Here is a 13,589-nt window from a genome sequence, read left to right as displayed (position 1 = left end):
TATTCAAAAAAACATCTCAAACTGCAAGAGGAAAATGATCATGATTCAGTTCGTATGTTGCAGTGTTGATGGACAAGCTCCAGATCCACTAACACAGGGATGTGAAGAAGTGACATACTGAAAGAGACACAAAAGATTTGGAGTTTTGGATCTTGTCAGTCGTTCAAAGATCTGACGTCTCTTCAGTGGTGACCCATCTTATATTTACTTGAAACTTTTTCTAAATTGTGTATTGCACTACTGCAGCATAATTCCATTAAACATTTTGTCAGGACAAGATGTACCCTGTAGATTGTTGTACTTTGTAAATGTCAGTTACTGGCACATGAAGATCCCCCCCTCCCCTTCCCAAAGGATTTAGTACTAAGGTAGGATGAAGGACTGACATGAAATTCCTTTTTCTAAAACTATATACGAGGTCTGTGAGAAAAATATCGTACCTTTTTATTTTTTTCAAAAACTATATGGATTTGAATCACGTGCGATTACATCAGCCAACCTTGAACCCTCGTGCGCATGCGTGAGTTTTTTCACGCCTGTCGGTTGCATCATTCGCCTGTGGGCAGACTTTGAGTGAGCACTGGTCCACCCCTCCCGTCGGAATTCCTTTGTCTGAGAACTTGCTGAGACTGCCGCTTTGCTTGATCAAAATTTTTTCAGAAACTGTGGGACACATCTAAGTGGACACCATTCGAGAAATTCATATGGTTTTTGGTGAAAATTTTAACGGCTGATGAGAGATTAAGGAGCATTACTATCGGTTTAAGGACAGCCCACGGCGCCAGACGGCGCGCTGCGCCCCAAGCCGCCGTCGTCAGCCTGTTTCAAGCTGAAAACTTCTAAATTTAAGCCTCTGTTGATCCAGGACGTCGTGAGAGAGCAGAGAAGTTTCAGAAGAGGTCGGGATCAGCAGTTTATCCGGACATTTCACTGTTAAAGGAGATTTTGTAATGAAAGACGTGCGGACGGATTCACGCGGCGGCACAGAGAAACACCTCCATTTTGGAAACCATTCGAAAGATTCAGGCGGCTTTTGATGGCTTTCAGTCGAGTGAGTATCCGAGAAATTGTTTAACAGCTGGGCATGTTCGAACTTGTCCCGTAAGGCTTCCAACGGAGGTGTTTTTCTGTGGCGCCGCGTCATGAGCGGCTGGGTGCCGATGCGCGAATCCGTCCACACGTCTTTCATTACAAAATCTCCTTTAACAGTGGAATGTCCAGATAAACTGCTGATCCCGACCTCTTCTGAAACTTCTTTGCTCTCTCATGACGTCCTGCATCAACAGAGGCTTAAATTTAGACGTTTTCAGCTTGAAACAGGCTGACGACGGCGGCTCGCGGTGCGCCGTCCGGCGCCGTGGGCTGTCCTTAAAGCGATAGTAACACTCCGTAATCTCTCATCAGCCATTAAAAATTTCACCGAAAACCGTATGATTTTCTCGAATGGTGTCCACTTGGATGTGTCTCTCAGTTTCTGAAAAAATTTTGATCAAGCAAAGCGGCAGTCTCTTAGCAAGTTCTCAGACAAAGGAATTCCGACGGGAGGGGTGGACCAGTGGACCACAGGCGAATGACGCAACCGACAGGCGTGGAAAAAACTCACGCATGCGCACGAGGGTTCAAGGTTGGCTGATGTAATCGCACGTGACCTCGATAGATATATATATTTACTGCAGAAGTTGCTGTTTTTCAGGTGCATCCATAGAGAATGTGCTGTCCAGGCTGGGGAGGACGGAACGGGGTCCAAAGGTTTTGTCTGCTCCGTCTGCTGGCTTCAAGAGGAGCAAATCCCACACAGTTCTTCAATGACCCTGTCCCATAGTGTTTCACAGCCTACAAGTTGCACAGATGTTCTACACATCAGTCATACTCCTCAAAGTTCCCTTCAGATCATCTGCTCAGACCCTCCGCAGACCTTGACCAAAGTCATGCGTACAGCATTGCAGCAAAGGCCTTCACCTTCTCACCACAAGACTGCACAGATTCAATCAAGCCTGTCACAGTCATCATCATCTCATCATACAGACATTCATCCAAACCCTCCACTATTGCCATCTCAGTCTGGTCCAAGAGAGACCCAACGCAGTCCACTGTTGTCTCATCATGAGCCTACACTAGTTGATTCAAACTCTCCACCATCACCATCTCAGTCTGGTCCAAGAGAGACCCAACGCAGTCCACTGTTGTCTCATCATGAGCCTACACTAGTTGATTCAAACCCTCCACTATCACCATGTCAGTCTGGTCCAACAGAGACCCAACGCAGTCCACTGTTGTCTCATCATGAGCCTACACTAGTTGATTCAAACCCTCCACCATCACCATCTCAGTCTGGTCCAACAGAGACCCAACGCAGTCCACTGTTGTCTCATCATGAGCCTACACTAGTTGATTCAAACCCTCCACCATCACCATCTCAGTCTGGTCCAACAGAGACCCAATGCAGTCCACTGTTGTCTCATCATGAGCCTACACTAGTTGATTCAAACCCTCCACTATCACCATCTCAGTCTGGTCCAACAGAGACCCAACGCAGTCCACTGTTGTCTCATCATGAGCCTACACTAGTTGATTCAAACCCTCCACTATCACCATGTCAGTCTGGTCCAACAGAGACCCAACGCAGTCCACTGTTGTCTCATCATGAGCCTACACTAGTTGATTCAAACTCTCCACCATCACCATCTCAGTCTGGTCCAACAGAGACCCAACGCAGTCCACTGTTGTCTCATCATCCGCCTTCACTAGTTGATTCAAACCCTCCATTATCACCATGTCAGTCTGGTCGAAGAGAGACCCAACGCAGTCCACTGTTGTCTCATCATGAGCCTTCACTAGTTGATTCAAACCCTCCACTATCACCATGTCAGTCTGGTCCAAGAGAGACCCAACGCAGTCCACTGTTGTCTCATCATGAGCCTACACTAGTTGATTCTAACCCTCCACTATCACCATGTCAGTCTGGTCCAACAGAGACCCAACGCAGTCCACTGTTGTCTCATCATGAGCCTTCACTAGTTGATTCAAACCCTCCACTATCACCATCTCAGTCTGGTCCAACAGAGACCCAACGCAGTCCACTGTTGTCTCATCATGAGCCTACACTAGTTGATTCAAACGCTCCACTATCACCATGTCAGTCTGGTCCAACAGAGACCCAACGCAGTCCACTGGTGTCTCATCGTGAGCCTACACTAGTTGATTCAAACCCTCCACTATCACCATGTCAGTCTGGTCCAACAGAGACCCAACGCAGTCCACTGTTGTCTCATCGTGAGCCTACACTAGTTGATTCAAACTCTCCACTATCACCATGTCAGTCTGGTCCAACAGAGACCCAACGCAGTCCACTGTTGTCTCATCATGAGCCTACACTAGTTGATTCAAACTCTCCACTATCACCATGTCAGTCTGGTCCAACAGAGACCAAACGCAGTCCACTGTTGTCTCATCATGAGCCTACACTAGTTGATTCAAACCCTCCACTATCACCATGTCAGTCTGGTCCAACAGAGACCCAACGCAGTCCACTGTTGTCTCATCATGAGCCTACACTAGTTGATTCAAACCCTCCACTATCACCATGTCAGTCTGGTCCAACAGAGACCCAACGCAGTCCACTGTTGTCTCATCATGAGCCTACACTAGTTGATTCAAACCCTCCACTATCACCATATCAGTCTGGTCCAACAGAGACCCAACGCAGTCCACTGTTGTCTCATCATGAGCCTACACTAGTTGATTCAAACCCTCCACTATCACCATCTCAGTCTGGTCCAACAGAGACCCAACGCAGTCCACTGTTGTCTCATCATGAGCCTACACTAGTTGATTCAAACCCTCCACTATCACCATCTCAGTCTGGTCCAACAGAGACCCAACGCAGTCCACTGTTGTCTCATCATGAGCCTACACTAGTTGATTCAAACCCTCCACTATCACCATCTCAGTCTGGTCCAACAGAGACCCAACGCAGTCCACTGTTGTCTCATCATGAGCCTACACTAGTTGATTCAAACCCTCCACTATCACCATCTCAGTCTGGTCCAACAGAGACCCAACGCAGTCCACTGTTGTCTCATCATGAGCCTACACTAGTTGATTCAAACCCTCCACTATCACCATGTCAGTCTGGTCCAACAGAGACCCAACGCAGTCCACTGTTGTCTCATCATGAGCCTACACTAGTTGATTCAAACCCTCCACTATCACCATGTCAGTCTGGTCCAACAGAGACCCAACACAGTCCACTGTTGTCTCATCATGAGCCTACACTAGTTGATTCAAACCCTCCACTATCACCATGTCAGTCTGGTCCAACAGAGACCCAACGCAGTCCACTGTTGTCTCATCATGAGCCTACACTAGTTGATTCAAACCCTCCACTATCACCATGTCAGTCTGGTCCAACAGAGACCCAACGCAGTCCACTGTTGTCTCATCATGAGCCTACACTAGTTGATTCAAACCCTCCACTATCACCATGTCAGTCTGGTCCAACAGAGACCCAACGCAGTCCACTGTTGTCTCATCATGAGCCTACACTAGTTGATTCAAACCCTCCACTATCACCATGTCAGTCTGGTCCAACAGAGACCCAACGCAGTCCACTGTTGTCTCATCATGAGCCTACACTAGTTGATTCAAACCCTCCACTATCACCATGTCAGTCTGGTCCAACAGAGACCCAACGCAGTCCACTGTTGTCTCATCATGAGCCTACACTAGTTGATTCAAACCCTCCACTATCACCATGTCAGTCTGGTCCAACAGAGACCCAACGCAGTCCACTGTTGTCTCATCATGAGCCTACACTAGTTGATTCAAACCCTCCACTATCACCATGTCAGTCTGGTCCAACAGAGACCCAACGCAGTCCACTGTTGTCTCATCATGAGCCTACACTAGTTGATTCAAACCCTCCACTATCACCATGTCAGTCTGGTCCAACCGAGACCCAACGCAGTCCACTGTTGTCTCATCATGAGCCTACACTAGTTGATTCAAACCCTCCACTATCACCATGTCAGTCTGGTCCAACCGAGACCCAACGCAGTCCACTGTTGTCTCATCATGAGCCTACACTAGTTGATTCAAACCCTCCACTATCACCATGTCAGTCTGGTCCAACAGAGACCCAACGCAGTCCACTGTTGTCTCATCATGAGCCTACACTAGTTGATTCAAACCCTCCACTATCACCATGTCAGTCTGGTCCAACAGAGACCCAACGCAGTCCACTGTTGTCTCATCATGAGCCTACACTAGTTGATTCAAACCCTCCACTATCACCATGTCAGTCTGGTCCAACAGAGACCCAACGCAGTCCACTGTTGTCTCATCATGAGCCTACACTAGTTGATTCAAACCCTCCACTATCACCATGTCAGTCTGGTCCAACAGAGACCCAACGCAGTCCACTGTTGTCTCATCATGAGCCTACACTGGTTGATTCAAGCCCTCTGGTATCACCATGTCAGTCTGGTCCAACAGAGATTGAACAGAGCCAAATGACGTATCACCATGAGCCTACACAGGTTGACCCAGACCCTACACTATCACTGTCTCAACCTGGTCTAACAGCCCTCCAATGCAGCCTCCTGTTGTCTCAACCTGAGCCTAAAATGGTTGATCCTGGTCTAATAGAGATCCAACACAGCCCGCCACCATCTCACAATGAGCCTGCACAGGTTGATACAAACCTTACATTATCACAGTTTCAATCTTGTCCAACAGAGATCAAAACCTGCCAAGTACCACCTCACCATGTGTCTACACTGAGTCATCCAAAGCCTTTGGCATTTCCATTGCTGCTCTGCCCATCAGAAATCCAATGCGACCCTTCCCTTTTTCACCATGAGCCTACACAGGTTCTTTCCAGGCTTGCACCATCATCATCTCAGTCTAGTTCATCACAGATCCAAAGTATTCCTATGCCTTCTCTTCATGAGCCTGCACCTTGTCGAGTAGAGACTCAATGTAGCCTTGCAACATCTCACCATGACCCTAAACAGATACACTCAAGATCTACACCATCGCCAACTCATGATGAGACCACACAGCTTTATGTAAAACCTCCACAATCACCATCTCATCCTGCTCCATCAGAGATTCAGCATAGTCCTGCACTATCTCATTCTGGCTTAATAGAGATCCAGGATAGCCTTACACCATCTTACCGTGAGTCCACACAGATTAAAAAGTGTCGAACACCAGTACCCTCTTGCCAAGGTCCAATAGAGATCTGCCACAGCACTAAATCCCATGCTGAATCTACTGAAATTCACCAGAGTTCTACATCATTGGCAACTCATGCTGATCCAGCAGAGACCTACCACAGTCCTTTGTTGTATCGGCCCAGTTCAACAGAGATACAACACTGCCCTCCATCACTTGATCTTAATCTGTCAGAGCTTCAACAATGCCCTCCACAGTTTCTATCCAACTCTAGTACAGCAGAGAGTCAAGAAAGACTTGTACCATCTCACCAGGAACCAACAGAGATCCAGCATGCTCACCCTGGTCATTCAGAGCTCCAACTAACTGTGACTTGGTCTGATTCGGATCTTGCGGAGCTTCAAGAAAGCCGTACCTCTTCATGTCATTATTTAACAGACATTCAAGAATGGTCTGAGGCATCAAATCCAGACGCTGCGGAGCGGCAACCAAGCCCTACATCATCGCACCTTCAGCCTGGGGAGCTTCCAAGCAGACGTGCGATATCTTGGTCTGAGCGAACAGAGCTCCAACAAAGCCTTATGCCATCATACCCGGATCTCACAGAGCCTCAGGAAAGCTCTTGCTCAGCCAAACCTTGTCCAGTAGACCTTCAGAAAAGCAGTGTTGCATCACATCCCTGCCTTACAAATCAGAAACAAAACCCTACTCATGCAGTTTCTACACAGTCTCAACATAGCCATGTTCATGTTGGCTCTACACAGGAGAGATGTGGTCCATCACAGTCCACTGACAGCCTGTGTAGCCCTACCCCAAATTCCACGGAGGTTTGCATGGTTGCAGAGTCACGGCAGATCCCCACCCAGGATAGATCCATATCTTCTAACCATGCACAGTCTTCACATAGCCCTAAACCACACCATCATATGCAGCTGCAAGTTTTTCCTGTCCAGGATCAGTTGCATCCTGTAGCATTGCAGCAGGTTCATCCTACACAGAGCTCTGCTTGTGTTCATTCAGTCACTCTTGGATGTCCGAATATTTTTGCCAAGGATGCAGCAGAGATGTATGCTATTAAACCATGCAGCCCTGCAGATATCCAAAAGCCCCTCACTGTCTCCCCACACAATTTACTAAATCCTGCATCACAAAGCCTCAGACTACTCAGATCACCACTACAGAATTCTGTGTTGGACCAGGACATGCCTGGATCACCTGGCCTTGCTGAGCTGCCAGATGGGGCTACACAGATTTCTTCTTTGGACCAGGATAGCCTCTCACCACTCTTTTATAGGTCTACCCAAATAAAAAGCCGTCCCATAGTGAGGCCTGTTTCAGCGCCATGTAGTCCCTCCTTGTCCCCTGTCAGAATCACACAGCATAGTCTGTCACAGCCAGTTAGCCCAGTACAAATCCAGACTATGCGACCTGATAGGCCTGCACAACTTAACTCAGTATCTCCCCAAGTTACAAACTGTAAACTGAGCAGTATTACTGAGGGAATTTCATTGGTATCGAGCCCGATTCACTTCCCTCAAGCTGTTGATCAAACAATGGAGAGAAGACCCCTTGACTCTGCTTCTGACTCATTGAAAACACCCTCAACCAGTCACAGTGCGGCTAATCAACTTCCAAACAATGTTGGTGGACTTCGTAGTAGCAGTGGGTCTCCTAGCCCTGTTCACCTGCCTGCTGTACCAACACCAGAAAGCCTTGTTCATTCCAGCTCTGCAATGGAGCCCAGTAGCCTAAATTTCTCATCTCAAGTTGATGAAATTGAGGGAAAGCTTACTCCAGCTAGCCCTGTGAGTCAAAGTGCTTCTCAAGATGGTTCACCATGCAGTTTAAGCTTTCAAAGTAAAGCTAGCCCCATACATATCCAAGGTAGCAAAATGACTCAGAACCCAACACATGCCAGTAAAATACCTGTTAAACCTTCTCTCATTTTCCAAGCATCTAACCTCATGCAAGTGGACAGTTACACTGATGTCAACTCCGTATGTGCTAACACGAGCCCTTTAACACAAACAGCTACTCCAGCACTACATGTTGGCTCCTCACCTTCTCCAGCTAGCACGGTCAGCTGCCCGAATACCTTTATTCAGTCTGAGTTGAACCTTGTTCATTTGAATGCTACTTCTGTTAGCTCAGACGATGCCAGTCCCACTTGTGCCAGCTCAGACCACATTGTGGCTAACAGCAGCTGTAATTTTAGTAGACTTATCAATGGATCTAATCAGACACTGCTCACACAGATTGAGACAACCTCAAGTCTCACATGTGGCCGAACTGTTTGCAGTCCTTCATATTCACCAGGGCTACAGATGAGCCCTCCACCAGTGGAACCAAAATGTAGTTTGTCCCACTGTAGGCTAACTGATACAAGCCCTGTTTGCCAGAGTGTTACTTCAGACAAGAGTGATCAGACACTTCCTATCTGTGTCAAGGAAATGGATGCTGATGGAATCCAGAATTTACCTATGTCTTTGTCTGCCTGTCTTGTGAGCTCTGTTAATTTACAAAGTACCTCTGCGGTTTCCCACTCAAGTCCATTCCAGGCACAGCCTCCCTTGTTATGTGGAACTCTTGGATTTGCCACAAAAAGTAGTGTTGGCCCACCTCATAGTCCTGCTCAGGCCAGTAAAATGAGTCTTAGTCCCCATCGTAGCCCAGTTCCTATTACTGAAATACAATCTAGCCTTGGTGTGGTACAGGTGAGACCTGCTTCAGATTCTTCAAATGTTGAAGAGGAACTGGTGGTTTGTTCCAGAAATGAGACTCTCTGCAGTGCAGTTCAGGCTGAACCTAGTCCACATGACCCTAAACACACCTTCAACCAGACTAGCCAAACATTTGCCAGGTTACTGCTACGCGACTTGGCTGCTGTGAGCTGTGATGGTATTGGTCAAACCTCAGCTAGTCTTCAGATAAACATGGAAAAGTCTGCTATTGAAACCCAGCTGGCCATTGTCAGCATGAGTCCTTCTCAAAGACCAGCTGTTAGCTCTGTTAGCTCTTTCAGTTCTCGTCTCACTCAGGATAACTTTATAATACTTTGCACTAACCATGCCAGTGGAACTGACAGTAGCGCACCTCAGTCACACTCTCCTCGTGCAGCTCAGCTAAGCTCTGTGCACAGTACGAGTCCTGTTCATGAAGATCTGGCAAGCTGTGATCCTGGTCCTGCAAGTGCATTACTTCCTGGCTCTCAACAACAAACATCAGGAGATGGGGATCCTTCACATCCAGTGGGTGAGTGCAGATATTAACACAAATCCAAACTCACTATTTGAACACTAGGTCCCTGTCTTACTCTTGTCACATTAAAACTTGAATGAAACATTTTGATAACTGAAATGTTATGGGGCCATTGTTGTAGCAAAAGTATTTGAAAACATGTATTTCAAGGCACAAATGTGTAACCAGATGTGTTTGTCTGTTCCAGCTGAGTCCCGTTATCGTGGTGTGTGTGTATATGTGTGTCTGTTCCAGCTGAGTCCCGTTATCGTGGTGTGTGTGTGTGTGTCTGTCTGTTCCAGTTGAGTCCCGTTATCGTGGTGTGTGTGTGTGTGTGTGTGTGTGTGTCTGTCTGTTCCAGTTGAGTCCCGTTATCGTGGTGTGTGTGTGTGTGTCTGTCTGTTCCAGTTGAGTCCCGTTATCGTGGTGTGTGTGTGTGTGTGTGTGTCAGTGGTCCAGTTGAGTCCCGTTATCGTGGTGTGTGTGTGTGTGTGTCTGTCTCTCTATTCCAGCTGAGCCCCGTTATCGTGGTGTGTGTGTGTGTGTGTGTGTCTGTCTCTCTATTCCAGCTGAGCCCCGTTATCGTGGTGTGTGTGTGTGTGTGTGTGTCTGTCTCTCTATTCCAGCTGAGCCCCGTTATCGTGGTGTGTGTGTGTGTGTGTGTGTGTGTGTGTGTGTGTGTGTGTCTCTATTCCACCTGAGCCGTTATCGTGGTGTGTGTGTGTCTGTTCCAGCTGAGCCCCGTTATCGTGGTGTGTGTGTGTGTGTGTGTTCCACTTGAGTCCCGTTATCGTGGTGTGTGTGTGTGTCTGTTCCAGTTGAGTCCCGTTATCATGGTGTGTGTTTGTGTCTGTGTCTCTGTTCCAGCTGAGCCCCGTTATCGTGGTGTGTGTGTGTGTCTGTGTATCTGTTCCAGTTGACTCCCTTTATCGTGGTGACTGTGTGTGTGTGTGTGTGTGTGTCTCTGTCTGTCTGTCTGTCTGTTCCAGTTGAGTCCCGTTATCGTGGTGGGTGTGTGTGTGTTCCAGTTGAGCCACGTTATCGTGGTGTGTGTGTGTGTGTCTGTTCCAGTTCCAGCTGAGCCCCGTTATCGTGGTGTGTGTGTGTATGTGTGTGTCTGTTCCAGCTGAGCCCCATTATTGTGGTGTGTGTGTGTTCCAGTTGAGTCCCATTATTGTGGTGTGTGTGTGTGTGTTCCAGTTGAGTCCCATTATCGTGGTGGATGTGTGTGTGTTCCAGTTGAGCCACGTTATCGTGGTGGGTGTGTGTGTGTCTGTTCCAGTTCCAGCTGAGCCCCGTTATCGTGGTGTGTGTGTGTGTGTGTGTGTCTGTTCCAGCTGAGCCCCATTATTGTGGTGTGTGTGTATTCCAGTTGAGCCCCATTATTGTGGTGTGTGTGTATTCCAGTTGAGTCCCATTATTGTGGTGTGTGTGTGTGTGTTCCAGTTGAGTCCCATTATCGTGGTGTGTGTGTGTTCCAGTTGAGTCCTGTTATTGTGGTGTGTGTGTGTGTGTGTGTCAGTGTTTCAGTTGAGTCCCATTATCGTGGTGTGTGTCAGTGTTTCAGTTGAGTCCCGTTATCGTGGTGTGTGTGTCTATTCCAGCTGAGCCCGTTATCGTGGTGTGTGTGTGTCTCTGTTCCAGCTGAGCCCCGTTATCGTGGTGTGTGTGTGTTCCAGTTGACTCCCATTATTGTGGTGTGTGTGTGTGTGTCTGTTCCAGTTCCAGCTGAGCCCCGTTATCGTGGTGTGTGTGTGTATGTGTGTGTCTGTTCCAGCTGAGCCCCATTATTGTGGTGTGTGTGTGTTCCAGTTGAGTCCCATTATTGTGGTGTGTGTGTGTGTGTGTTCCAGTTGAGTCCCATTATCGTGGTGGGTGTGTGTGTGTTCCAGTTGAGCCACGTTATTGTGGTGTGTGTGTGTGTGTCTGTTCCAGTTCCAGCTGAGCCCCGTTATCGTGGTGTGTGTGTGTGTGTGTGTGTGTGTGTCTGTTCCAGCTGAGCCCCATTATTGTGGTGTGTGTGTGTTCCAGTTGAGTCCCATTATTGTGGTGTGTGTGTGTGTGTGTTCCAGTTGAGTCCCATTATCGTGGTGTGTGTGTGTTCCAGTTGAGTCCTGTTATTGTGGTGTGTGTGTGTGTCAGTGTTTCAGTTGAGTCCCATTATTGTGGTGTGTGTCAGTGTTTCAGTTGAGTCCCGTTATCGTGGTGTGTGTGTGTGTGTGTGTCAGTGTTTCAGTTGAGTCCCGTTATCGTGGTGTGTGTGTGTGTGTGTCAGTGTTTCAGTTGAGTCCCGTTATCGTGGTGTGTGTGTGTGTGTGTCAGTGTTTCAGTTGAGTCCCATTATCGTGGTGTGTGTGTCTATTCCAGCTGAGCCCGTTATCGTGGTGTGTGTGTGTCTCTGTTCCAGCTGAGCCCCGTTATCGTGGTGTGTGTGTGTTCCAGTTGACTCCCATTATTGTGGTGTGTGTGTGTGTGTGTGTGTGTGTGTGTCTGTCTGTCTGTCTGTTCCAGTTGACTCCCATTATTGTGGTGTGTGTGTGTGTGTCTGTCTGTCAGTTCCAGTTGAGTCCCGTTATCGTGGTGTGTGTGTGTTTTCCAGCTGAGCCCCGTTATCGTGGTGTGTGTGTGTGTCTGTTCCAGCTGAGCCCCATTATTGTGGTGTGTGTGTGTTTGTGTGTGTGTTCCAGTTGAGTCCCATTATTGTGGTGTGTGTGTGTGTTCCAGTTGAGTCCCATTATCATGGTGTGTGGTGTGTGTGTGTGTGTTCCAGTTGAGTCCCGTTATTGTGGTGTGTGTGTGTGTGTCAGTGTTCCAGTTGAGTCCCATTATCATGGTGTGTGTGTGTCTCTATTCCACCTGAGCCCCGTTATCGTGGTGTGTGTGTGTGTCTCTATTCCACCTGAGTCCCATTATCGTGGTGTGTGTGTGTGTCTATTCCAGCTGAGCCCGTTATCGTGGTGTGTGTGTGTGTGTCTGTGTGTCTATTCCAGCTGAGCCCGTTATCGTGGTGTGTGTCTGTGTGTCTATTCCAGCTGAGCCCGTTATCGTGGTGTGTGTGTGTGTGTTCCAGTTGAGCCACGTTATCGTGGTGTGTGTGTGTGTGTCAGTGTTCCAGTTGAGTCCTGTTATTGTGGTGTGTGTGTGTCAGTGTTCCAGTTGAGTCCCGTTATCGTGGTGTGTGTGTGTCTCTATTCCACCTGAGCCCCGTTATCGTGGTGTGTGTGTGTGTCTGTTCCAGCTGAGCCCCGTTATCGTGGTGTGTGTGTGTGTGTGTCAGTCAGTGTTCCAGTTGAGTCCCATTATCGTGGTGTGTGTGTCTGTGTGTCTGTTCCAGCTGAGCCCCGTTATTGTGGTGTGTGTGTGTGTGTCTGTTCCAGCTGAGCCCCGTTATCGTGGTGTGTGTGTGTATCTGTTCCAGTTGAGTCCCGTTATCGTGGTGTGTGTGTGTATCTGTTCCAGTTGAGTCCCGTTATCGTGGTGTGTGTGTGTTCCAGTTGAGTCCCGTTATCGTGGTGTGTGTGTGTTCCAGTTGAGTCCCGTTATCGTGGTGTGTGTGTGTGTTCCAGTTCCAGCTGAGCCCCGTTATCGTGGTGTGTGTGTGTGTGTCAGTGTTCCAGTTGAGTCCCATTATCGTGTGTGTGTGTGTCAGTGTTCCAGTTGAGTCCCATTATCGTGTGTGTGTGTGTCAGTGTTCCAGTTGAGTCCCATTATCGTATGTGTGTGTGTGTGTGTGTGTGTGTCAGTGTTCCAGTTGAGTCCCGTTATCGTGGTGTGTGTGTGTGTGTGTCAGTGTTCCAGTTGAGTCCCGTTATCGTGGTGTGTGTGTGTGTGTGTCAGTGTTCCAGTTGAGTCCCGTTATCGTGGTGTGTGTGTGTCTGTCTGTTCCAGCTGAGTCCCGTTATTGTGGTGTGTGTGTGTGTCTCTGTTCCAGCTGAGTCCCGTTATTGTGGTGTGTGTGTGTGTCTCTGTTCCAGCTGAGCCCCGTTATTGTGGTGTGTGTGTGTGTCTGTGTGTCTGTTCCAGCTGAGCCCCGTTATCGTGGTCTGTGTGTGTGTGTTCCAGTTGAGTCCCGTTATCGTGGTGTGTATGTGTTCCAGTTGAGTCCCGTTATCGTGGTGTGTGTGTGTTCCAGTTGAGTCCCGTTATCGTGGTGTGTGTGTGTTCCAGTTGAGTCC

The 13,589-nt window shown here is 48.2% G+C and overlaps 1 protein-coding gene across 1 annotated transcript in view; it reads left to right on the top strand.

Moving 5' to 3' along the window:
* Nucleotides 1-13,589, top strand: part of LOC117505783 — a 283,549-nt gene that overhangs the window by 68,497 nt on the left and 201,463 nt on the right. Inside the window, 2 exon segments of the mRNA XM_034165323.1 lie at nt 1,694-9,283; nt 9,317-9,429. Coding sequence (XP_034021214.1) covers nt 1,694-9,283; nt 9,317-9,429 — 7,703 coding nt within the window.

The sequence above is a fragment of the Thalassophryne amazonica genome, unplaced genomic scaffold (genome assembly GCF_902500255.1).
Source record: "Thalassophryne amazonica unplaced genomic scaffold, fThaAma1.1, whole genome shotgun sequence".
Classification (NCBI taxonomy): Eukaryota; Metazoa; Chordata; class Actinopteri; order Batrachoidiformes; family Batrachoididae; genus Thalassophryne; species Thalassophryne amazonica.
This window is presented reverse-complemented; position numbering and strand designations above follow the sequence as displayed.